The sequence below is a fragment of the Ips typographus genome, linkage group LG4 (assembly GCF_016097725.1).
Source record: "Ips typographus isolate SLU linkage group LG4, UJ_Ityp_2.0, whole genome shotgun sequence".
Taxonomy (NCBI): domain Eukaryota; kingdom Metazoa; phylum Arthropoda; class Insecta; order Coleoptera; family Curculionidae; genus Ips; species Ips typographus.
The window spans coordinates 5,372,441-5,399,859 of record NC_138425.1 but is presented as its reverse complement, the minus strand read 5'-3'; the positions used below and the strand labels follow the sequence as shown (position 1 = coordinate 5,399,859).

General features: G+C 34.6%; 1 protein-coding gene across 2 annotated transcripts in view; it reads left to right on the top strand.

Annotated features, from left to right (window-relative positions):
- Nucleotides 1-2,357: 2,357 nt before the first annotated feature.
- The window catches only part of LOC145727941 (uncharacterized), a 50,104-nt gene continuing 25,042 nt past the window's right edge, over nt 2,358-27,419 (top strand). For both annotated transcript variants that reach the window (XM_081977806.1, XM_081977805.1), the window contains exons 1-2: nt 2,358-2,527; nt 21,511-21,684. In XM_081977806.1, the coding sequence (XP_081833932.1) occupies nt 2,497-2,527; nt 21,511-21,684 (205 nt within the window). In that variant the 5' untranslated portion in view covers nt 2,358-2,496. The remainder of the gene's footprint in view (nt 2,528-21,510; nt 21,685-27,419) is intronic.

Here is a 27,419-nt window from a genome sequence, read left to right as displayed (position 1 = left end):
ATTCCAAGTGTAGTAAACCTATAATCCGATAAGAATCATTGTCTGTCAATCTTGTTAATCTGTGATTTTAAACTGTCGAGACGTAGAGAAAGTAAAATCTTCTTCCCACTTATAATGAATATTATTGCAGAATCTCGTTGGAGAATGTACTATTATACAGGGTGATTCCAAAGTTGGTGCTTTCCTTTCACCTGCGAATAGGGCTTCAAAAAATAAAGTTTTTTTCCTTTGACGCTTTTTCGAAATATGAACAATAACGAAGATACAAAGTGTCAGTTTTACTGAAAAAATAAAAATTTTATGATTTTGGCCAAAACTTGAAGTAATTAAACAAAATTTTGTAGGTGTCAGTAGCTACGTGGAAAGAAAATTTTCCAAGAAACAACAATTTTTTTGCGTTTACCAGTGGCGCGCGTATAATTTTTTTAAAACATTTTCGAAAAAAAATATTACCCTACTAGTTTTTTTTCAACATAAAATTTATTATTGAATTCCTTGTTCAATTCTAAAAATAAAACTCCTTTTATTTTTTTTTCCTACGAAGCACCGCTTTCGAGTAAAAAAATAAAAACCATCTTAATGCGTGCCTAAAATTAAATGCTGTTTTAATTTAAAATGTGAAATTATTAAAACTTAGTTCAAAGGCGGCTGAAATCTTTTGTTTATGTTTATGTCTGTTGATAAAGAATAACCTGTAGTTAGTTAAAATTAAATTTATGTTATTTTTTATTTTGTTTTTTTTCAGTAAAATTTTGACACCCTGTATCTTCGTTATTGTTCATATTTCGAAAAAGCGTCAAAGAAAAAAAAAGCTTTATATCAAATAACATTTCTTTTTTAAGCATATAAAAAATGTATATCTAGAAATTACATGTATTATATTAAGACATAATACTACTTACTTATTACTATACTCTAACCACCGAGTTTAAGGGATTCATTGACAGCTAAATTAATTTTTAGAAGGGGACAAAGTGAGAGAAAAACAATTATTTTAATAACTGTATTATTTTGAGCATCTCTCTTCATTAATATCCAGACAAAATCATAATATTTCGCGTTTCTGGGATTAAATCCCCAGCCAAACAAATTAGGAATATTCTAACATTTTGGATCTCTCAAAATGTTTGATTAAAGGTCATCGCAAGCAGGCTCCTTAATGGAGACAAATTAACCCAGGACCGAGCAACATCTGCTGGAGAATCAAAATAAATAGGCAGCTTTAATTTCATAACCTCATTTTCAAAGTGGACCCTAAACAGCGCAATATCTCCACCCCAATTAAGACTCCTATCGGTACAGATGAGAAAGTGGAATGAATGTTGTTTAACTTTGCTTTTATGTTAATTAGAACAGCTTTCTGTTTTAGACATTCGTCCATTTAAATCTGCTTTGCTGTTTTGGGCAATTTAGAGCGTTTCGATCAATTGAACAATCGCATTCACCTGAATATGCTTTTTCAATTAATTATAATTAGCAGCGTTTTAAATAGCTCTGTCTAAATTCCCATCGCAGCAGTAATATCAAATAATAATAAATCTCTATAACATTCATAGCTAGTACATATATTTGCTCAATATTATGTGAATATAATAGACCAACATGTATTTGCTATTTTCTCTTTTAACAATGAAGCGTTTAAATACTTTTCGTTATTTATATGTAAAATATTCAGGAGTAAAATTGATTTTTTAACCTAGTTAAGTAGGTATATAATTTGATCTGAATACGACTTTGTTGAACTAAAATCTGTGAAAATGATATAAACTGTCTTTTAATTCTTGTCAATAATGAATTACGTTAGTATTAATGGCTTATTGGTGTGTTACACGTTCCTTTCTGCTTTGTAAAACTATTATAGATACTTAAACCAAAGAGATCTACTTTGGTTAGCTTTGATATAGCAGTAAAAACATCAAAATGTTTTAATCCAAGTATATTATTCGAAAAATGGCAAGAACCTCCTCAGAAAACAGAATGTGTGATACGGTCTTTCACAGAAATCAGTTTGAATTCAAAGGACACTGTCAGCAAACATTCAGTTACCGCCTCTACTAAAACTAAGTTTTATCAAATTTTTATTCAAGTCACAAAATTTCCTGAAATATTCGTTCTTATATGTCCATTAGCTAATTTAAACAAATGAGAAAAACGTTCCTTTCTGATGCTTATACTTTGTTTCTCATTACCATCTTCGCTGAATGCTTTTATCAAAATAACTCCTACTCACTGAGTCCTAAGACACTACTTCACTCGTTACACCCCTAATGATTCGTAGCGCAAGCTCATTTGTGCCATACTTCACCTGCCGTCCAAAATCGGTGCTTTAGAAGTTTAAAGTTCGCAGTGCGCTCCGAACTCCTCGTTCAGCGTAACGCGAGCTATTCTCGAACTTTCACGCAGAAGTTCGCGTAATTATCATTTTTGCTAGTGACACGTTTAGTGAAAATGTAGTGAGATTACTATCTCGTATTGTAGTGTTGTGGTGTTGGTGACATGATCAGGAAGTTTTTAAAAATGAGTGACTGTGAGTAGATTACTTAAATTAAAGTTTGCGCTAAATATCATTGAACATCCAGGCCACTGCCCTATAAAAAGCTTGTAAAATTTAATTGAGAGGGTAGTGTTCACTGTACTCACAATCTTTATGAGTATGATACACATTTTTTTTAATATGAATTCAACGTAAACTGAGCTAGTTAAAAGGTTGCCTGTAAAAAACTATCCAAAAACTAAAACACCTCTATCGACTGGAATAATTAAAATATGGAAAGAACCCAAAATCATTAGCGCTTTTAATAAAGCCGAGCCTTTGTTAAAAAAAACTTCGTTTTGACAGGCCTTGCCATGAATGATAAATGAAATCCACTCCTACAAAACCTTGTTAAGATATTAATCAGTTCCTTTATGTGCGTTTTATAAAAGAATTATGGATTAGATTGTTGTATACAATAAACTCGTTTCTTGATTAAGTAGCAGTAGTTGATGCGTGTTGCTGAGAATACAGTAGTTTCAAACGAAAGCGACCGGAACTTAATTTAGAACTAAAAACTTTGCCACCTAATTATCGATAATTTTCAGTTCCTGATTAAAAGTCGCGGGAAATACGAATGAATTCAACGGCACGGTCGATTTGCCAACGGAAAAGAATTAGTTGGCTCAAATAGGAACTCTATTACAATTCTATCAAAGCTCCACCGCCGAATTAATTTCTGCTCTAACCGTGGAATTTTTCTTTCTGGTAAAGTATTTTATTGGCAGAAACCTTCTTTAGAATCCAATCGTTTCCGTTATAGGAGATTCTAAACCTGCCGTGATTTAATGCGATGTTGTCAGACAGATGAAATGTGGGTTCTTTTATTAGAAGCTTGTTTCAGGTGTATGTACTGACACTTTAATAAGATTTTGCTGGGTGAACGAGGGTACTTGAAACGATACGGAAAAGTATTAAACAGCTTTTAATTGGTGTGCAGCAGATTTCATTTGAGACGAGGCCAGGTAGTGTGCAAAAAGGTTTCGAGGAGGATTTCGCAGTTTTTGATATATTTTTAAATAAATTTGTGAAAATTATTATTTAACTGTGGTGCTAATATTATTGAAAATCAGTGTAAATTACTGGAGATTATTACAAAAGATTTCTAACTTTTCATATGTGTAGGTATAACAAGCAGGTTACATAAAAAATCCGTAAAATTAGTGCAAAATAATATCGCAAAAATTAATAAAATTATTTTATTTCTAAAGAAATGCAGTCAAAGCTCGAATTTTGAATAATTAATTAAAAAATATTGAAAGTATAAGTATTCAAAATATATCAAAAACTAAAAACCCATTTTTACAGCGGAACCATTTACCATAACATCAAAGGGCCTTTAAAATTACTGACTCAGTTTGGTCCGAATAAAACTAATACGAAACAAATTGAAAGCAAGTAGGCTCCAAAAGGTTGGAGCCTAATCCAAAATTCTATAGAAGTTTTTCTTTACATATTACTTTAATATCCTCGCCAAACTGGAACACCTTTTTTGCTTTTGGAATATAAAATAAGAATATTAAAGCAAATAGTTTAAAAGGAAACTCCAACTTTAATAAAACTGACTTGAAGAAAATCTAGTGTCTCGCAAACATGTGCCAAAACTGCTAAATTTCTTATTATTATTGAAGATCTGGAAAATTAGACAATAATTGGAAAAAGTTGTATCTGGTCCGAGTTTCAAATTGGATTATCTATTTCCGTTTTCAGGAAAATTGTAAAACGTATAACACTGCTTTTTTGGAAATTCCTTTACCTGAGTCTCTCAAATTAATTATATTCACGTCCAGCTCTCATGATCAAGGTGTAGTACACATCTTGCAACTAGATGGATGGAAAATTTAAATTTTCTGCACTCAGTACTTTAGTTGGCTTTTTGAGAGAATTATAAGTCGTGGAAAAAACAATTTTACAGTTTCAAAACGTATTCTGTGTCAAAACAAATGATTTGGTATTTCTACAGTAAAGGTAATTCGAAAAGTTTTAGTAATTATTCAAATTTAGCGGGCTTGATATTTTTGAAAATTAAACTTTCTAGAATTTTTGTTCATTAAAACAAAATATTACGGTGAGGTCGTGCAAATTGGAAAATACTTTTTAAATTTTTTTTTAAACGCTTTAACAAAGTCAATTTTTATTTTTTGTTTAACCTTTATTTTTCTTTTCATTTTTAAATCAAAGATTATGTGTTTTCATGTATCATGTGCTATATTTAACCTAACAGTTGTCGAGATATTTACGGTTGCACATTGTTTAATAGCACTTATTTATGTTAAAAATACTTTTGACTATTGTTTTCTTGTGCGAGACCACTGTGAACCCACCATAACGTTTCCAGTGCTTGTCGCCGGACGATGAGACAGATTACTAATAGACTGCGTAGAGAGCGTTTCGTTCATCGTTTTTTCTACGATTTTCTTTGTTAATTAGTGAAATAAAACCAGTCTATTATACACAAGTTAAAGTCGTTATTTTGCTATTAATCCTAACATAAGTAATAACATAAATTTGGTCCTTCGAGCCGGATAATAGTGAAATATTACATCGAAGTCAAGTCCAAAGCCGGTTGTGTGTGCCGCCATTACGCCTTCCGTCGGCTCGTCGGTCGATGACGAATGCTGCTCGTCGATGCGACCGATCGATAGTTGCTAAGGACAACAGAGAACAAACAGCGGGCCAGTGGGACAACAGTGTGAAGCGGGTGAGAGAATTCCTTTTATAATTTCCCATTTTCTATTCCGTTGTTTGGTTTACATTACGATTGTGGCGTAATCAGAATAGTTTACTGCTACCATTTGTTTGGTGGTGTATTACATGCTCTCGAAGAGATTTTTTGATTTTTTAGCTGTGAAAAGTGTAAATAAATATTCAATATTACACTTTAATTGCATTGTCCTGTATATTATTTCTTTAAATTACTGTGGGGTGTGTTTATGCTTTGTAATTCACCTATAATTCTTTTAAAATGGCAAACACAGAGGAATTAAAGCGTAAAAGAAGGGCTCTTAAAAGCAAAGTTACTATTTTTTCTAAATTTCTTGCTGGGTTTTTAGACCAAAATACTGAAGATATTTCTGAAGTAAGTGCTGTAAATCTCAAGGAAAGATGTGAGAAATTTGAAACAATTATAGATGAGTATAGCAATGTACAAACAGAAATTGAATGCAGCATTACTGCGGAGAACATAGATGAACTGCTAAAAACTGAGGACGTAGAGAGAGAAGCTTTTGAGGAACAATATTACAACCAATTAAGTATTGCAAAAGAGTTGTTATCAAAACTAAATAAGAATGGTAGTCCATCTGTGTCCTGCCGTAGTCGTGTTCCGAGTGATATAACTGCTGCTAGTGAGCATGACAATCTTAGTAACTCGATTCAATTGCCTAAAATTTCATTACCGACATTTTGTGGTAAAAATCTTGATTGGCTCGAGTATCGCGACACGTATGAATCTCTCATACACAATAATGAAAATTTAAGCGCCATCCAGAAGTTTCATTATTTGAGGGCCTCACTGGAGGGGCCGCCTGCGGATATTATAAAAACCATGGAGTTTAGTGCTCAAAATTACGGCACAGCTTGGAAGTGCATAACCGAAAGATACAATTGCCCTCGTTTATTAATAGACTACCACATCAAAGCGTTGTTGAGTATTGACGTAGTTAAAAGAGACTCTTCGACGGAACTAAGAGGTTTATTAGATACTCTCATGAAAAACTTAAGGGCTCTGAAACAGTTGGGGCAACCGACAGATAACTGGGACGTACTTATAATTGCACTGTCGGCAGAAAAATTAGATAAGTCATCCAAATTTGAATGGGAAAAAATAAAAACTCTTAAAAATTCGGTTCCAACTTTTGAGGAGTTTAAAGTTTTTCTAAAGGGTAGAGCGGAGTTACTTGAGTCTTTAGAGCAAAATATTTACCAAAAACACACGGATGGACAAATAGATAAACGTAAATCTAATACTACTCGTGGATTTCTTGCGACCGAAGGTGACGTAAAAAAGAATGTAAATACTCCAGTGTGTCAATGTTGCAAAGGTCCTCATTACATTCAAAGCTGTTCAGAATTTTTGCGTTTATCTATTGATGATAGGTCTAAAAAAGCAATGGCATTAAAACTGTGCGTAAACTGTTTGCGCTTCGGACACTATTCAAAAGTGTGTCGTAATTCTACATGCAGAAAATGTCACAGGAAGCATCATACTTTGCTGCACGCGGAAAACGGAACTAATAGCAACAGTTCCCCCTCGGATTCCCCTAACATAGAAAATATTACCCCATCTGGCAACGTTGCGCCTCCACAAAAAGATACATCACATATTCCGCCAGTGGGTACTGGCACAAATGTTTTTTCAGCAGGTGTTGTAAATCACGATGTTTTGTTGTCAACAGCTTTTGTTAGTGTTTTTGATATCAATAAAAAGCAGCACACTGTTCGTATATTACTTGATTGCGGGGCTCAATCGAGCTTTATTTCAAAGTCTTTGTGTGATAAATTGTGTTTGCCTGTTGAAAAAACTTACATAAAAGTTAAAGGGTTAAATCAAATGATTTGTACAGTCGATTTTAAGTGTAATATTTTAATAGAATCCCTACATTATAATTTCTCAGAAAATATTGCTTGTTTTGTTTTGCCCGAAATTACCGAGAACTTACCAAACGTAAAATTAGAGGTTAGTTCGTTAGATATACCGGTCAATTTAAAACTGGCTGATCCTACTTTCTACTTGCCAGGGAAAATAGACATGATTATTGGAGCTGACTTGTTTTGGCGTCTCATTTGTAACGGTCAGCATGTTCTAGGTAACAACAAACCGGTTATGCAAAAAACTAGGTTAGGATGGATTGTCTCTGGGCCTTTGGAAAGTTCAAAATTAAAATCAGTTTTCTGTAACTTTACTAGAAATTTTGAAGCTGACATTAATTCACAATTGTCTCGATTTTGGGAAATTGAGGAGTGTAATATTACTAAAGCATTATCACCGGAAGAACTGTCGTGTGAAAATCATTTTACCGAAAATGTTAGAAGATTACCAAACGGTAGGTTTGTAGTTGCTCTTCCTCTAAAGGATTCTGTAAATAAGTTAGGTGATTCTTATACTCAGGCTAAAAACAGATTTCTTAATTTAGAGAAAAATAGGCTCCAAAAGGACAATAAATTTAAAGAGTTGTATTGCAACTTTATGAAGGAGTATTTAGAGTTAGGGCATATGAAGAAAATCATTCCTGATTTAAATTCAAAACAAGTCGCGTATTACCTTCCTCATCACGGTGTGCTGCGCGAAAATAGTTTAACTACTAAACTGCGCACAGTTTTTGATGCGAGTGCCCCAAGCACATCCGGTTATTCTCTTAATCATTTACTAATGAACGGTCCCATTTTACAGGAAAATCTTTTCTCAATTCTTATAAGATTTCGTCAGCATTCTATTGTTGTTACCGCGGACATCGAAAAGATGTATAGGAATGTTAATATCTCTGAAGAATACTTACCTTTGCAGCGTATAGTTTGGAGAAATAATCCTGATGAGCCTCTTGAGACATATGAATTACAAACGGTAACTTATGGGACCACGGCTGGGTCATATTTAGCAATTCGGTGCCTATTTGATCTAGCGGCATTGAACGAACAAAAATTTCCGGAGCTTGCTGCAATAATTAGGTCCGATTTTTACGTTGATGATGTACTGACGGGTAGCGAGACTGCGCAAGAGGTGCTGCGCATATGCAATGGCATATCGAATATTTTGCAGCAAGGTTGCTTTAATTTGAGAAAATTTGTGTCAAACAGCAAGGAAGTTTTAGAAAAGATACCGGGTAGTGACGATAATGTTAAAATTGTGAATTTGAGCGAAAATGAAAATTCTAAAACTCTAGGGTTAGTTTGGAATCCTTCTTTTGATAAACTAATGTACGAAATAAGTACCCAACATTCAAATGAGCCTGTATCAAAGCGTGAAATTTTGTCTAGAATCTCTCAAATTTTTGACCCTTTAGGGCTTCTAAGTCCAAGCATAATTGTAGGGAAAATACTTTTACAAAAACTCTGGTTGGAGAAGTTGTCGTGGGACGAAAGCCTTCCGTTATATATGCACACTGCTTGGACTATTTTGCGAGATGAATTACCTTTGCTAAATACTCTAGAAATTCCCAGACACGTGATATGCAGCAATCCAACGCGAATCGAATTGCATGGGTTTTCCGATGCATCGGAAAAGGCCTACGGTGGCTGTTTATACGTCCGGTCTATTGACAAGGATGGTAAGGTCGTTGTAAAATTACTTTGCGCAAAATCAAAAGTTTGTCCTCTTAAAACTATTACTATGCCGAGACTAGAGCTATGTGCCGCTTTTATTTTGTCCAAATTAACAGATCAGGTAGTTAAATCTATGCGATTAAAATTCCATGAAATATTTCTATGGTCTGACTCCACAGTAGTGCTAGGATGGTTAAAAACGGAACCGAGTAGATTACAGTCTTTTGTGAGCAACCGTGTTTCTCAAATTCAACAGCTTACGTCGACCTACCGCTGGAATTACGTACCTACTAGTAGTAATCCTGCAGACGTTTTATCGCGCGGTATTCGTCCTAGTGACTTACAGAACTTGTCTATCTGGTGGTCAGGTCCAGTATTCCTATTGTCGGACATCTCTAAATGGCCGAAAAGCTCTAGTATTTCTGCAAAAGACTTACCTGATATACGAAAAAATGATTGTACTTTTGTTTTTCATCAGACTGTTGACTTTTCCTTACTTGAGCGATTTTCATCATTGCATAAACTAAAAAGAGTGGTTGCCTATATTTTAAGATGGAAAAACAGTGTTAAAAAGTTAAAAAGTGAACGTGAGACCGGTATACTTACCTTAGGTGAACTTAACAATGCATTACAAGTTCTTCTTAAAATTTGTCAAAGGAAACACTTTTTGAAGGAAATCACAAGTCTTGAAAATAATAAGCCCATTCCCAGAGACAGTAAAATTTTAAATCTAAACCCATTTCTAGATATTGCAGGACTGTTGCGTGTAGGCGGTCGAATTCGCGAATCTAATTTTAATTATCAAAAAAAGCACCCTGCAATTTTACCAGAAAAAGACAATTTTACAAAATTGATTCTTAACACTGAGCATCTGAGGTTACTACACTGTGGTTCTCAGCAGTTATTGGCAAATATTCGTAATGCCTTTTGGCCAATAAACGGTAGAAATCAGTGCAAACAAGTAACTAAAAGCTGTACAACATGTTATAGATATAAAACCCACATTTCAAAACCAATTATGGGCGAATTGCCGAGTGAGCGGTTAAATCCCAGGCAGCCTTTTGATGTGGTAGGCTTGGACTATGCAGGTCCCATATTAACGAAGGAAAAAATTGGTCGGTCGGGGCGCACAACCAAGTCCTACATATGCTTATTCGTGTGCTTCGTCACCAAAGCCATTCATTTGGAATTGGTATCGGATTTATCCAAAGACGCATTCATAATGGCTTTACGTAGATTTTCAAGCCGCCGCGGTTGCCCCTCCAAAATATTCTCAGATAATGGCAAAAATTTCGTTGCAGCCAATTCTGAGTTGCAAGAGTTAGGTAAATTTATTACGAAAAATAAAAATTACATAGAGGAGTATGCTGCTAGTGTCAATATTACTTGGAAGTTTATTCCACCATACTCACCTCACTTCGGGGGTTTGTGGGAGGCAGGGGTCCGTAGCACAAAGCATCACCTTAAAAGAGTTATAGGTGACACCCTACTTACCTTCGAGGGTTTGTATACATTACTGGTACAGGTGGAATCGGTACTCAATTCACGACCTCTCTCCCCTTTATCCTCTGATCCAGACGATCTTGTCCCTTTAACCCCAGCACATTTCCTCGTCGGTAAATCTCTCACCTCAGTGCCAGAATATGATGTCAGTACGATCCCACAAAACAGGTTATCATTGTATCAGCACATCCAGTACATGAAGCTCCATTTTTGGAAAAGGTGGAGTAAGGAGTTTGTTTCGGAGCTTCAAACCCGGACGAAATGGAAAACCAACCAAAGCAACCTAAAGGAGAACACCCTAGTGGTTATAAAAGAAGATAACCTGTCACCAGCACACTGGAAGCTTGGCCGAATTATCCAGATTCACCCCGGAAAAGACGGCGTTCCAAGAGTTGCTACCATAAAGACCGCCAGCGGTGAAATTAAACGCGGTTTTCAAAAAATATGTCCTCTTCCAGAAGGATAAACCTTGTGTGTATACCTTATGTGTTTGAAGCCTAGTGACTTCAAGTTGGGGGGCATGTTTAATAGCACTTATTTATGTTAAAAATACTTTTGACTATTGTTTTCTTGTGCGAGACCACTGTGAACCCACCATAACGTTTCCAGTGCTTGTCGCCGGACGATGAGACAGATTACTAATAGACTGCGTAGAGAGCGTTTCGTTCATCGTTTTTTCTACGATTTTCTTTGTTAATTAGTGAAATAAAACCAGTCTATTATACACAAGTTAAAGTCGTTATTTTGCTATTAATCCTAACATAAGTAATAACACACATATCAAAAACTACAATGCTGTCAGCACTATTAAAATTGCAAAGCATGGTTGTACGTAACTACCCTTAAAGTTTTGTTTTAAAGTTTAGCTAAAGATACATTTTAAATAGCAGCTGTTATTCTTTTACTTCGTAAATCTGAAACAATTACCTATCTGGGTAAATTGTGGTCTTTTACCAAGTTAACCAGTTTCTAGACATTTATAGTCAAAGTTACTTTTAACCGCCGAGATAACGATTTATCTACGACTAACTTTGAACTGTACTTTCTGTTCATTGAGTTAAGCACATAATATTATAAATAAATCCCTAAGTTAAACGAAAATAGATTTTCAGCACGTATCCGGAAATTGATTAGACAGAAAACCACCTTTCAACAGTTCAAATCAAATAAAATCCATGAATTATTTGCGAATTTGTAATCGACATTTTGTCGAAAGATCTAAATAAAAGGGTCGGACAAGAATTTCCAATTTGAAGGGAAGTCTCTTTGAGGATTGGCATCAATCCTTTTTCAAAGTCAATAAAAATAAATCCAACAATAATAATAAAATAGTTTAAATAAGAAAATAATCTGACATTTGTGGTTGGTGTTAAAATGCTCTCTTTTAGCAAACTTGTCAATTCAACATTATCAGAAGCTTCTCACCTTTTGGCATAAGTAAATCAGGATAGGCACATGTCAACATCCTCTAATTAACTATTGCCAGTAATAGGATCATCAAGGTGGAGTGAATTCCTTCAACTGTTATCGTCCCAATTGTGTTTAGTTTATATTGACAGTAGTGTAAATTAGTCTAATTTCTCTCTCACAAACCATCTCAACAAAATTGAAAATACTGGTGTCAATAATCAGAACTAATAGTCTTCTATACTAAAGTTAAGACCGATGTACATCAGTAATTTGCTTTAAAGTTTCGAATAACAAATTACAAACTTCTATCAATTTTGGCCATATCCGAATCAGGACTCTATTCTGGCATTTTGCCGGTTATGTGGTAAACTGTAAAGGAACCCGATGACGTTTTACAGCTGCAATAACGCCTAAAACAGATATACCGCCAATTAAATGTACATTTGGTCTTCGGGAAGTAAACTGTTTTAGTGCCAACTTGCGGCTTTCCTATCTTCTCAGGGTTTATCGATAAAATAAATTGAAATTAGCTTTGTCAATATCAACCACTGGTGATTGTCCTTTTTAGCTAGTTTTACGATAATTATATTTTTTTGATTCTTAGTTTCATTAGGAAAATAATATTTTTCCAAAGTCTTTCTTTATAGCCTGCTTTTTACCAAAATACCAAACTGAAAAGTTCAATATGTTCCAAATACTCTAAGATAGAACATGCATGCATAAAGTTTATCCTCTCGATATCGCCTCTTAAAACATGCAAAGCGACTAGCGGGCTTAGAGTTTCTAAAATAGAAACACTAGATACTAAATTTGCTCCATCTCTATGCATTTCTTGTTCCTATTTGCTTCCGGTTCAGGTGTAGATCTTGAGAGAACATGGGAGTAAACAGGGCTTGTCACGCGATTCGAGATGCGGCTGAACACCGAGACCCTCGCATGAATCTTAATGAGCTTCTTTAACCCATTTTCGAGGAAAATTTTATATTTAGACCTATTTCTTTTATGATTTATTTTGACGGCGAGTGCAACCAGACGTTTGCCATTCTTTATGCACAGATTGCGAGATTGAAAGTCTAGATATTACCTTGGGATATTTGAAAACGTGCAAACGGTGAACAAGATTATGACAGCTTGCATTTATTTTCTAAAAGAAAAGCAATTTTCAGAAATTCAGTGCGTGTTATGTTGTGTTATTTCAAGAAAAGTGATTTTTTTAACCAATATTCCTAAAAACTAAAAATCAACTTGCTAGAGTCTTGCTTTAGCTACTTACTTTATTTAAATCCAATGATATGTGGATACTTAGCAGAACCAAAAAGAAAATATAAATATGTATGACACAATCAATGTGCATAACATAAATTGATTAACTAGATAATTAATAATAAATGAAAAGGTCCAAGCTTGTATATTCTGATGCAGATCATACTGGTATTATGTAGTCTAGAAAATATATAGAATTTGCACCAAGTAAAAAAGTTATTTTTCTGAACTTGCATTAGGTTGATTTTGATCTGCAAATAGCATTATTGTCGTTTTTTTAACTAAAATAAAAACATAAAAAACTCGGTAATCTAAGTGCTTGGAGTTTTAATACTGAATATCAACAACTTTTCTGAGCATCGCATCCTACTAACAAAATAAAACATTTATGATAAAGTCAAACATAGAAAAAAAAATTTAATTCCCGTGTTTTTTTAAAGGTATATCTATTAAAATGAATAATTTTGTTTCGGTTAAAAATCTGGGATTTGAAATAACTAGTCTTAAAATTTTTAATTAAGCTTTACTCAATATATTTTTTTTGGTTTCTGCATGCAACATTCCCACTCATTGCAAAATCGATCTGAAAATCCTATTGACGATTATGTAGATTAGACCACACGTGATTTAATTTAACAGGAAGACATTAGAGAACAATCTGGCTCATTAATAGCTTCCCTGACAATTACATGTTGGATATTGTCGATAGCCATAGGATATTTACTGCAATATTAGGGCTTCAGAGAGAATATTTAATTAAGTAGCACATAACGCTGTAATGTAACTAAATCTGTTAATATCTGATACGTGAATATGTGATTTTCAGCACAGTTTGAGGAGTCTATTTAACAACAAAGTGTGGCATGATATGTGTGTAACAACATGGTTTAAGCCTCCTGTAATACACTGTTGAACAACTATTTTCCAATATTCATCAAAGGTATTGCGTGGCTGGGTTATATGTTTATCAGTACAACTACATGGCATATCACTTCAGAAGAACGTGTTACTTGGATTAAGATTAAATTTGTCTGCATGAAATGAGTATTGGAGCATTAGATCGTAAGATGAGCAACAAGCGGAGACAATACGACAATTTGTCGTATTGTTCATCAGTTGAAACTTCCAACTTTCTAGACTTAAAAAAGTGACAGTGAAAAAGTGAGAATCATGGTAAAACTGCAATTACAAGCCATAAAATTACGAGACTTAAAATGTCAAATAACTTCAGTTTTTTGATTAATAAAGCTGCCATCAAAAAACTCCCCTAAGTAATTAATGGTTTGTTGTGTTCGATGGGGACTTGCTCCATATTGTTGGGAATTGCTCAGAGCATTTTCATTATCTTGCAAATGTTAAATAAATTGCTTCTAGCTGCCTGTTTCAAAGCCAACATGTCAATTTACTCAGTTCACATAATGAATTAAAAAAAAATAGTCGGCCAATCAGCTAACTTATATCAAAATTTGTTTTTTTGCTATACCTCAAATTAGATGACAATTAATCCAGACAAAGTTGTTCAAAAAGAAAAAGTAGTAAAAAAATGGTGAACAAAACGACTTTAGATTCAAAAGTACTTAAGTTTTCTCTTTATATCAGATAAAACCTATTTTACTTAAATTTGTATTTACACAGTCAAAATTATTTGGAAAATTCCATTTTCGTTTATTTGCTATTTTATTATAAAGACGAATTTAATATATTGCGAAACTTTACGCCCAACTCCAATGAAATTTTTTATAAATAGGTGATAAGCTTTTAGGTTTATCGGATATTACAATCCTGTAGGAAAAAAATCCTTCGTGTTTCAATATACTTAATAATATCATGCAAATGCATTCATGCACGATATTAATTGTTGGAATTTTATTTAGGGGTCTTGATTTCGTGTTGGTAATAGAACATTGATTGATTTTCAACCTTAATCTTTAAGGTCAATGCCTTTAGATGTAAAATAAGTATTTTTAAATTTACCACTATATTTTAATTAACTAAAACTATTTAGTTGAATTTTCTTACTAAAAAGATGCAAAAATAAATATACGACCAAGTATTTATGAAACCAGATGTATTATTTAAAATTTACACTACTACAAAACGTCAAAGGGTCACATAAAGCTAGGAAAACCCCAATTAAAGAAACACAATCTAACCCTCGGTTCTTAAAAGAACTAGAGTGTCACGCAGCATCTCATTAGCAAGTCGTGTTCACCTTTCAGTACTTGTGCAGTAATTTCAGAGTTTAACTGTTCCACACTATTACAATTTACAATGCAGATTTAATTAAACTTTACACCCAGTAAATGTATACTCTTATTACCGATATCTACGAGCTATTATTTGGTTTTTTTTCCTGTTAATTCCAATTACGTCGAAAACTATTAATTTTAGCAAAAGGTGTATCAGCAGACACTAAGTCGAGTACATTGTTGGAAAATTCGAGGTGGTTAAGATTTATTCTGAATCTGGTCCTCTTTCAAATTTCATGTTAATTTCATTGCATGCTTTATTAGATATTCATTATAATGGATATTCTAACAAATCAAATTACGTCCGTCTTTAAGAACAGATTAAAATTGACTAGTAATAAAAAAAATAAATCAACCTCTGAATAAGGTTCTTTATTATAACTCATAAAATTTGATTCTATTTTATTTGAAATCTTGTATTGACCGGGCGCATTACACGCTTCATTCCATCTGAATTAAAGTTTTTATATCGATATTCGCTGCTAGGCAACATGTTTCTCAAGTTTTCATTTCTACAGTTCCAATAATGCCAAGAATCGCTTTCAGAATTGAAAAATTGTTTGACTGGCCGACTAGTTGAGATACCTTTTCAATCGACACCTACTTATCCTTTTTTAATATACTTTACTATTTAATCAGTTACATGCTTTCAGGTTGAAGTGCTCTAATAGTATTAGTGTTTAAATTGATTAATAATTTCTTCGTCTCCATTAAGCAACGATCAAATATGTTCCTTTTTTACCTTTTTCTAGTAAATTTAAACTAAATAACTGAAACCAGAGTATTTTTTTGTCAAGCCAAATAATATTGTTACTGACAACAAAACAAAATTTTTATTATTTTTTTACGTGTATCACGTCAAAATTGTCATACATTTATAATATATTTTACACCTAACTAATGATGATCCTGTAGACGTTAATTAGCATAGTGATTTGTAACGCTTTACTAGCACCCAACGAACGCTCATTTTTCTTCCTGTTGCTCGGAAACTTTATGGTATAAACTTTTTCTATTATATCAAAAAAAAATTATATTTGTTCTTGCAGAGGGTGTTTTTAGTAAACAAAACTTTTTCTTTACTGGTTTATTGTTGCTGTAAGGGATTGCAAACTGTGCCCTGCTTTTTATTTCGGTTGGAGCATATTTTTTGAACCTACTATAATGTTTTTTTCTGAATTAAAAGACTTATTTCTTTGAATATTGTGGTTTACTGTGCCGGCCAAATTTTTTAATGATCGGTTGTTCCTGAAAATAAACTATGACCTTATACATTTGGTAAGATTCACTCCTGCCAACCTAGAAATTTTCTAATCAATATATTTTCAACGACTTATTAATTATTGCTTAAGTGTTATTGATCTGAATACATATTTAGTGAATACCAAAGACTAGTTTGAAACCGAGGAAACACGGAAATAATGGAACATTTCTACTGGTAAGCTGAAACTATTTGAAACTGTCGGCTAATGTAACATATAAATCAATTCGTATCGTTCGAGATAGGTTCGAGCGTATAACAGCTCTGGAACATATGGACAACGTTATTGAATTATTGGAAAGTCGAATTGCGAATGCAAATAACGTTTAGTTTGGTCTATTTTCGATTGCATTTTCCAAAACCGTTTTTGCGCAATATTTTATGCCATTTCCCATAAATAAACTCTGCGGAATTACGTCCAGAGAAACACGAATTGAAATTTCTTTTAGCCTATTAACGAGCTGTAACGTTTCAATTTACGGACGTTGTATTCAATTTATGGCCGGATTAGACGACCATGTTATCCTGCAAGATACGTTACGTTATATGCAAATGAGCTTTCGTTAATAACCCTCCATTGCAAACTAACTAAATTTCAATAAAAGCTCAGGGCTAAACCAACAAAAAACTTAGTAGATATTTTGCTAAGTAACCTCAAAGTTTCTCTATCTGTGTGTTTTTCGGGAAAGTCAATTATCTTTCCAGAGAGAATAAAGAAGGAAGTGAGGATGTAAAAACACTAGCCTAATAGGTTTCTTGGTTTGTGAGTCGTTGTTGGAAAGAAATCAAGTTTTTCTGAATGGCGTTTATGAGCTTCGCTCTTATTTGCGCACAAGGTAAATGGACGGCTATAAAGGAATGTTTGCATTAGGTTTAATGCATTTTATTCTCATATAAAAGTAACTTTATTTTGTGTTTATTTTTAAAACCTGTGGATAAACTTGACTTAAATATTTAACAAGCTTTTTATTTAATCCACAGTTGTCTGGACTTAAAGTCGTAAAGTATAATTATTGTTTTTTCTACTTCTATTCTTTAGCAGTTTAGAGAATGGATGTGTAGGCAATTGCCACTGGCTGAACGGATATGGAATCACAGTCTAATCTTAACTGAGATGTATAAAATACAAGAATCACAGGTAGCTTTAAGCGCGAGTGGGTTTTTAAGGTTCACCACACCTTCTATTGAAAGCAGTATTGACTCTATACAGACTAAAAGTCTTCAAGCTTAATATTTTCTGACTAAAACTCATTTAAAAAGGAATTAATTTCATTATTTATTTTATTGTCATTCTTGATAAGCAATTTAAAACTAATACCACTAATCTATTGCTTAATTGCATACGTACTGCATATTTAAGCACAAGACGTAAATAGGACACCATGGAAGCTCATTAACGTTTGCATTATAGATTGAAAACATTGCAAGCAGCCACGTAAAAAACAGATAATAAAACGAGTGCTGATTATAAAACAAACAAACGCCATGAGATTATCTGTTTTTAATATAACTATTTTGAAAGAAAGGAATTAAACTGTACTACGAGAGAGAAATAAGAAGTTAATACTTAGTTATTTATTAATAATATTTTGAATTTCTAACAATTTAAGCAAAATAGACTGTACTGCAACTGGAAGAAAACCATTGAACAACCTTTCACACATTTTTGTTTTTAATATCTCTAACTATTGATATAAATAAAAGCTAAAGCTCAGACACTGAGTCTTTGAAGTTTATAAAATTTAAGGACAATTTTACGGACGTAGGGTCACTTTTCGATCTTCTTTATTTGAGCCTGCTTAAACTTAACGCTTCACTTTTACCAATCCAAGTCAATGTCACTTGATTTTAAAATTTTTGCGTTTGAGATTTCCTCCAAGTCTTCGAGATGGTACAGTGTTTTCCTGTCATTCTAGCGAGATCAAAATGTCTTTCTTTTCTTGTTTGGTCTTGCCTGAAGTTGTTCCAAGGTCTTCCAGCTGGTTGGTTTGTTAGATTGTCTGCCATTTCATATGGAGAAACTGACTCACATGTCAGTACTGACGAATACTTTTAATTAATTCCCAATTTTTTCCATAAAATTCAAGTTAACTAAGAGAAAAAGAATAGCCTGCTATTTGCACGACAGTATGATACCAATATGATGTCTGAAAAATATTCATTTAGTTGCTTAACGAAATATTTGTTTGGCAAATATGTGTACCATTAAGAAATACAACATTAATTAAAGTTGCAATCTGCAACATCTTCCCGGCAATTATTAAAATGAAGTTATTAATTTCAGTCTCAACTTAAATGTAATTTGCTTATTCCAGCGTAAGAGGTCCCATTATAAATTGTATTTGCATTTTAAGGGCAATATGTGGTTAAAGTGCACGGCAATTATGCCAGACGCTCAAGGTTGACTAAACTTTCTACTTCGCATAAACTTACTTCCTTCTCCCAACACAAACAACAGAGTTCAGTGTCTTAAACATTCTCTGTTGATGAAAGTAACTAGCAAGCTTTGTGTAAACTTATACATCCGTAAGTATCAAAGAATATTGCTGTAACAGTACTACATCATCATGCCAGCCCAGAATGTGGTAGAGAAGTATTTTAAAGCAAACATTTATATCAGTTCGAGTGATATAAAAGAAAATTAAATTCATTTGGCGCCTCAGTTAGGGACATCAACGGAGCTTTTATGGACCAATAAAGTGTCTCTTGTGTTTACTAAAGCGGCCGCAAAAAAAAAAAGGAAACTAATATAACCGGGAAAATAAATTGTTTCCCCATTCTTCCTGTCTAAAAGATTACTTGTCAGTGGTTTCTTAAAGAGCCACTCTATCTTAATCGCAGATTGTGTTTGTATGTATCTGTTAAATAATTTGTCTGAGGGTTAATTGCGTGGCGCTCGTGTGTTACCTTGATTAGCGCAATTAGTTTTCTGCCGGAAACCTGTTATTTAACGTCGTTACCCTAACAGTATGTAGACTTTTGTAATTAGTTGAGCGTGTATGGTAATTGTTTTTTTGATAACATTAACCACACAAAGTTTTCTTTCCACTTTAATAGTTTTCTTAATTGTCAAGTAAAAACGTAAAAGCTTTGGAGAAGTTGTACTATTTAACTTTCGTCACAATGAACAAAATGTCCAGAATAACACACAAACATTTAATAGAGCAAGGAAATTAACTGATTTTGTTTCTAAAATAAAAACAATTCTAATCAGTTTTATGTAATTCTAATACGTATTTCAAAAAAAATTGGCTGTTGTATATTACATAACTATAGCCACGAGAGCCACTCATCAATTATTAATTATTTCATTAAAACCGATCAAGTGGCACTTAGGTCGTTATTATTCTATCTAATTATCTTCGAGTCCCTCAGATGACCTAAAATAATAAAGTTCTAAAACCAACCTACTGGAAGTCACCCCTTACTAGAAGTGCTTAATTTCTTAGTTAAATTGTCCGCATTCTGACCACTTTCCGTAAAGGAAATCCAAATATTTTGCTACAGGATTAGCATATAATCCTTTCTTAAGATAAATAGTAAGATAAATTAATTTTCTTGATATTTGCTTTGCACCATTCTGAATTAGTAAGATTAGACATACACAGTTTTTCGATTAGGCATTAAAAAATAGAAAGAATGAAAATCCAATTACCAGTTTTACTAGAAATTAACGTTTAAAAAATACTTCTTTAAAAAAAGTCATTATCTCTACTCACTGAGGTTCGAAAGTTCTGCTCGAACAAATCAATTAAAGGTTGATGCCTAATTGTGGAAAAACTGTCACTGACAATAAGATAAAAATGTTCCCGATTCAACCAGTATCAAAGACAATACAATAATTAGACCGATACAAAAGTATAACAGTAAGAGCATTAAAAATCGGATCCCTTTGTCTTGTTGACAAAGCTGTAGCGTCGAAACTGGATTCTTTCGCTCGACCTGATAACAAAATAGCCAATGTTCGAATACCCTCATGTTGCCAGAAAGATAAATCTCGTGATTGATGCCCTGCATCCTACGAAGCCGTGAGAATAATCGACTAGCCTAGTTGACTCAATACGTTATCTGAGCTGACATGGAAAAAAATTGAGGGATTAGAGATATTGAATGAGTATTTTAGATAAGCCATAGCTGCTACAGTCAAAATAGCATGTGGTTAGTTACTCTTTTGATATGGGATTGCATACATTTCATTGCTGATACCGCCAGCAGGCTGTCAGATTTTTTGTTCATCTGAATTTTGCAATCATTGCTATCATTTCGTCCAATAACGTTTGCAGGTTAGTTTTGAAACTACAAAATTAAGGACTACTACTACTTAATCTACTTATTTCATAGTTATTGAAGCAAAATCTGTTTGGTACAATAAGTGATTTAGAAATTGTTTAAAAATAGAAGACTACTTAATTTTTGTATATGTCATTACGAGCTGTAGTCGTTAGTTTCAAGAAAACTGACATGAGTCGTATCAGAGACATGTTTGGCTCTGAATGTAATAAAGAATATGAAACACATACTTCTCAAATATGATAGTTATTTCCTAGGTATTTTTCTGTTGCCTAATTAAAGTCGATTTTAATGATGTGTAATGTTTAGGTCGATAACATAGAACGAGTTGTTGGGGATTTTTTCTTCTAGTATCTAAAAAAACTTCTTATTTTTTGAATGTCTTTATTTAAACCTTGTCGACCAATAAACAGTTTTTATCTTTGAAATTTTATCTTATTTATTATTTTAAAGTAAAGTAGTTCGCCAAATGAAGAGAACTATACTAATTGAGTGGTTGAGAATAAGTAGTTTAGAAGCATTCTTATTCAGTATGTAAGAGAAACGACATCATTTGAATTCTCAAACCCTACGAATGTTATTATAAGATTAGAACTGATAAATCTAACCGCATTTGCTTTTACAACCCTAGCTCGTATTCCAATCTATAAAATTCCTACGAATAAAATTTGCATCACAAACATATCAAACATTTCCATATGTACGGCATTTCCTTAACTTCAGTTGTATTTTATTTTCAGGGACAATATGGCTGACATGGTACCTAATTCTATTGAAAACTGTAACGGCCGACGACAGCGATACCAGTTCGTGTATATTCAATTCGATGTGCATGTGCTCGCCTGACCAAGTCAACCCAAACCCATCCATAGATAGTATAGCTTGTTACTCGGTGCCATTTTATAAATTTCCAGGTAAGTTACCCCTGACTAGTTACTTCATCACAGGGAAACCCGCATAATTAGTTACGTCGAGATAATCGGGAACAGCAAAGGACAATATTGAAGTTTGTGCAAGTGAACTGCAGTTTAGCATAACAGCCTGAGCCCTGGAAAGCTAATATTTGATTTTGTTGTTTACCACAGCTGCAGGTGAAACTACCGCAATAAGTGTAACAACTTCAAAAAACAAACACAAAATTTAATTTTGCGCCATTTGCTGGATAATGCTAGTACATAATCATAAACCACATACATGATAAAAAACCATTATGGTATTTTCCAATCATTCCACGAATTTTCAATTTGTTTGCCTACGTTTTATAAAAATAACGTATCATTCATCAAGCATACATAGCGATATGTTTTTTTCGGAATATCATTTTACTAATGAGCAAAAAAACATTACTGAAATAAACAGACAGTAAATTGATTCGACTAGTCATTAAATAGATATTTATGGGACACTAATTTGCAGACAAGCCCAAAGGGGAACAATGGGACTTAAAATTGCAGGCCTTCATCGCACAGACCAACGGAAACTGCCCGCCCTTCCTGCCCTTATTGACCTAGTATTACTATACCAAAATTGGTGGACTGGCAATTTTGCACATATTCCAAATCAAATAGAATATATTATTAGTAAACGTCAATAAGAATTAATAAATTTCAACACTGGATAACTTTTTCGACTACATTTTGGAATTTATACACGAGTGGCAATGTGCTATGTTTGTTGTGTTGCGTTGTGGCAAATTAATTTTAGTATTGTAACCGTATATGGTATACGGGAGTTTTATTTTAGTCGTAAAAATACGAGTTTGTAAAAAGGGTAAATATTAAAACATTTTATTTTCAGTTGCAAATATAAATTCTATTTAATTATTTTTTTACAATTTACACTCAAACAAAATGTTTGTAAACTTTGTCTGTCAAATTATAAGCAATTGGCACGTTTTAATTTAAAAAAGAGGGTTACTACATATAGTACAACCTTAACATTTGAGCTTTGTAACACCATTTTTGTTAAATAATTGTTTATATGTATGTATGTATGTACTACTACTAGTACTGCGGTAAGACAGACATTGATATAAAAAGAATAAGTTTTAAGTCAACCAAACGTATGACAATTCGACTAGTTTGAAAATAACACGTCAAAAAATCAAAAGCAGATTTTGCAAAAAGTTCAAATCTGTCTTTAAAAACAGATCTTTTAATTTTCTAATGCTTCGTTTCCAAAAAATCATCAAAACAAGTACAGAATTGAAAGTTAAAGTGTTTATTTGCTCAAGGCATAACTTTTCTTGGACACTTATAAACAAATACACAATTCTTTTTTTATCTTGTATCACTGTTGTGTAGTTTTCATTAAATTGTCCATCCTTGCGGCAAATGGATCAAATAAAGTTAGATAGATATTAACTTATATGGGTTTGTTATCACGTTTTTTTAATTTTGTTGTGTAATTAAGAACTTTTGGTATTTGTAAAAAATTAAAAAAACGTTAAGTATAATCCAAGTAAAAAGACATAATAAGCTATTGAAAAAAAAATATGGTCAACTGGTCACATTTTGAAAACATCAAACCACATGAGAGAGATGATTCAAGAACAGGAATATATCTAAACTTTACTTCTTTTAATGAAAGAAAACGATGCAGTAAGTTAATTCAATAATGTAAAATTTAAGGGTTACATTATTTACACCCCTTAAAATAATAATACATATTTATGTATTAAGCGCAAAATGCATCATTATTGAATGTTTGTAGAAAAAAAAAACATAAAATATTGTTACGGTCTGGGCCTACTATGCTCGATACTTCTTAACGAGCGCTCGCCTCGGGATGAAACCGATGCGCCGCAATATCTGGCCGGGCGCGTATTAAAGTAGGCCACAGTTAGGAAGCGCCGCACCTGGAAAATTCTTGAATGATCAAGGCAACCCGCGAAGCGTTTCGCGGTCATTCTAGAACGTGGTTTGCGAATATAAAAGACGCGGTCTCGACCGCAGTAGTAGTGAATTTGGGAACGCGGATAAGTTTAAATAGCGGAATAATTGTGGAATTGTAGTAGTGTTTTTAGTAGCTGTGTTAATTATTGTACGGAGTGTTTTGAGGTGTAATAAATTTATTAATCGTTGAGTTAAATTGACTTTGTGTGAACCCACGGGAAAATCGTAACAATTGGTGTCAGAAGTGCGATCAGACTTTAGTGCGACGTGAATTGGAACTAAATTTCGGGTTAGAGACTTGTGTTCAGAACCGGACTAGATATTTTCGGAACAGTGGTGTGTTAAATTTATTTTATGCCAGTAACAAGACGTCAAAGTGCAAACATGGAGGCCCAATTTGCAGCTATTATGGCAATGCTTGAAAAACAAGAGGAAAAACATGAAAGGATTCGACAACAAGACAAGGAAGAACAAGAAAGGATTCGACAAGAACAAGAAAGAATTCGACAACAAGACAAAGAAGAAGACAGAGAGCGGCAAGAAAAACGTAACGTAGAAATATTGAACGGTCTAGCGGGGACCAAAACAGAAATCCAAGAGTATGTATCCCATAGTCTCAAAAAGATGGAGTATGACGTTCAGGTAAAATTAGACGATGTTCGGGAGGACATTAATAAAATTCAGAACGATGTTCGGGAGGACATTAATAAAATTCAGAATGATGTCGAGATAAAGTTACGTGACTTAGAGCAGAAAATTGACAGCAGAGGAGCCAGCTCTACAGTGATCACCGGAAACGGGCTCAACAAGATCAAGCCTCCCACATACGACGGTCAAACTTCATGGGCAACGTACCAACTCCAATTTGAGGCCGCTGCAAATGCAAATAGATGGAGTAACGAGGAAAAGGCTGTAGCACTGGTGGTGGCATTACGAGGACCTGCATTGGAGCTGTTACAGACTCTGCCTATCGCCCAACAAAGCAACTATGACGCATTAGTAGCTGCATTAGAACGACGTTATGGGGATCAGCATAGGAAAGGAGTGTACCAAACACAATTAAAGGCAAGACTGCAGAAAACTGGTGAAAATTTACAAGAGTTTGAGGCCGAAATTCGTCGCCTTGTGCATCTGGCTTACCCAGCCGTCCCGGATGAAATCCAAGAAGAACTTGTGGCACAGTGTTTTGTAGATGGGATTCGAGATCTGGAAGTAAAGAAAATGCTGAAGATGTTCAAAGGAAGCAACAGCAGCGAATTACTAGTTCGAGCGCTGGAAGTTGAAGCTGCGTGCAATGACTTAAAGCCAAGGATCAGGGCCGTGACTATTCAAGAGGAGAGAGAACCGCCAGCCGATCATGCTGCTACACCAATGAATGAAATTAAATCAATGTTCGGCCAAATAGTGCAACAAATGGCAGCATTAGCAAATGGCCAGTCCACACAGTTAGAACGGTCACGCCCGATCACTAGAGTGGAGTGTTATCGATGCGGACGTACGGGACACATGAAACGAGATTGTCGAGTAAGGATACCGTCCCGCTCTCCAACGAGGGACGTACAACCATCCAGGAGGGACCAGGAAAACTCCCACTAGTCAACATTACGGGGCGAATGTTGACTAGCGAAAACAAAGCCCCCAGAATTATCTCCATCAGAAGCCTGGGTAGATCAATGGGAAGCCTGAACGTAGATGGAAAGGTGGATGCGATAAACGTTACTTTTACTTTGGATACCGGTGCGGCAGTATCTTTGATCCGGTCAAACCTTGTGGATAAAAGTCAAATTAAGCCTTTACGAAGAAGTATTCTCCTGCGCACTGTGACTGGAGAATCGGCTAAAGTTTTAGGAGAAATAACAGTCAAGATTTGCCTTGGAAGGATTACGTTTTACCACACTGTGTTAGTAGCGGATATTGAAGATGAATTTATTCTGGGAATGGACCTGATTCGTCAACATGGATTTTCTTTTGATCCCGAACAAAATATCCTAAGGTTTGGAAGTGAAGAGTTCATCCTGTCAACCAGTCACCGCTGTGAGTCACCCATTAATGTTTTGGCATCTCAGACAGTAAAAATAAGCGGCAATTCGGAGCAAATAATTATTGGACAATTGGAGCAGAATTCTGGGAGCTGTGTTGGACTTGTACGAAACCCGGACCGACCAGGAAGATGCCTCATTGGGAAATCACTTGTAAATGGAGGAAGTGAAGTCCCAATAAGAGTTGCAAACATTTTTTCAGACGACGTAAAAATCAACAAAGGCGAAATTATTGCGGTATTCGAGCCTGTAGTCAAAATAACCAATTGCGATGGGTTACCAGAACAGGAGGAGCAGTTGGGGGAAAACAAGCTCTTAAATGAACTTGAAAAGACCTGGAAACATCTGTCAACACCACAACTGAAGAAGGCTCGGAAACTGATTTTGGACCATGGTAGTATATTTGGAACACCGAACAATATGGGAAAAACTACCATTGTAAAACACCGAATTAACACCGGCAATGCACAACCGATTCGACAACCACCTAGGAGACTACCAATAGCCAAACAACAGGAAGTGCAGGAATTAGTGGACAGGATGCTTGACGACGGAGTTATAGAAGAATCCTGCAGCCCTTGGTCATCACCTGTTGTTCTGGTCACTAAGAAAGATGGATCAAGCAGATTTTGTGTAGATTACCGAAAACTGAATGACGTGACCAAAAAGGACAGCTATCCACTTCCCCGTATCGACGACACACTGACGACTTTGGCAGGATCCTGTTGGTTTTCTACTTTAGATTTGAAGAGTGGGTACTGGCAAGTTGGCATTGAGGAGCAAGATAAGGAGAAGACTGCTTTTTCTGCTGGAAATGGGCTGTACCAATTCAATGTGATGCCCTTCGGACTTTGTAATGCTCCTGCTACGTTTGAAAGACTAATGGAAATTGTGCTTCGTGGCCTTAACTGGAAGACTTGCTTGGTTTATCTGGACGATATCATGGTGATGGGAAAAACTTTTGAAGAACATCTGGACAACTTGCAAGAAGTATTTGCTAGAATAGGTGGTGCCCATCTTCGATTGAACGCCAAAAAGTGTTGGTTCTTCCAAAAGCAAGTCGAATTCCTTGGGCATGTGGTGACGGTCGACGGAATCCAGACGGACGACAAGAAGATCCAAGCAATTAGAGAATGGCCAGTACCAAAGGATAAACACGAACTCAGAAGCTTTCTAGGACTTGCCACCTACTACAGACGGTTTGTGGAAGGATTTGCCAACATCGCAGCTCCGCTACATCAACTTACTGAGGACAAAACACCCTACTGTTGGAATACCCAATGTGATCAGGCGTTCAGAAGATTAAAGGCATCACTTTGCTCCAGTCCCATCCTCAGTTATCCACAACCAAAAGGAAAGTTCATTTTAGACACAGATGCCAGTAATTCTGGTATTGGAGCTGTATTGTCTCAAGTCCAAAACGGAGAAGAACATGTCATAGAATACTTCAGTAGGAAACTTACCAAAGCAGAACGGAACTACTGTGTAACGAGAAAAGAGCTACTGGCAATAGTAAAATCAGTCGATCACTTTCACAAGTACTTGTACGTACAGGAATTTTTGATAAGGACTGACCATGCGGCACTCAAGTGGCTCCTCGGAATGAAACAACCGGAAGGACAAGTAGCAAGATGGCTTGAAAAACTCCAGCAGTATAATTTCAACATCAAGCATCGACCCGGAAAGCTGCATAATAACGCAGATGCTCTATCAAGA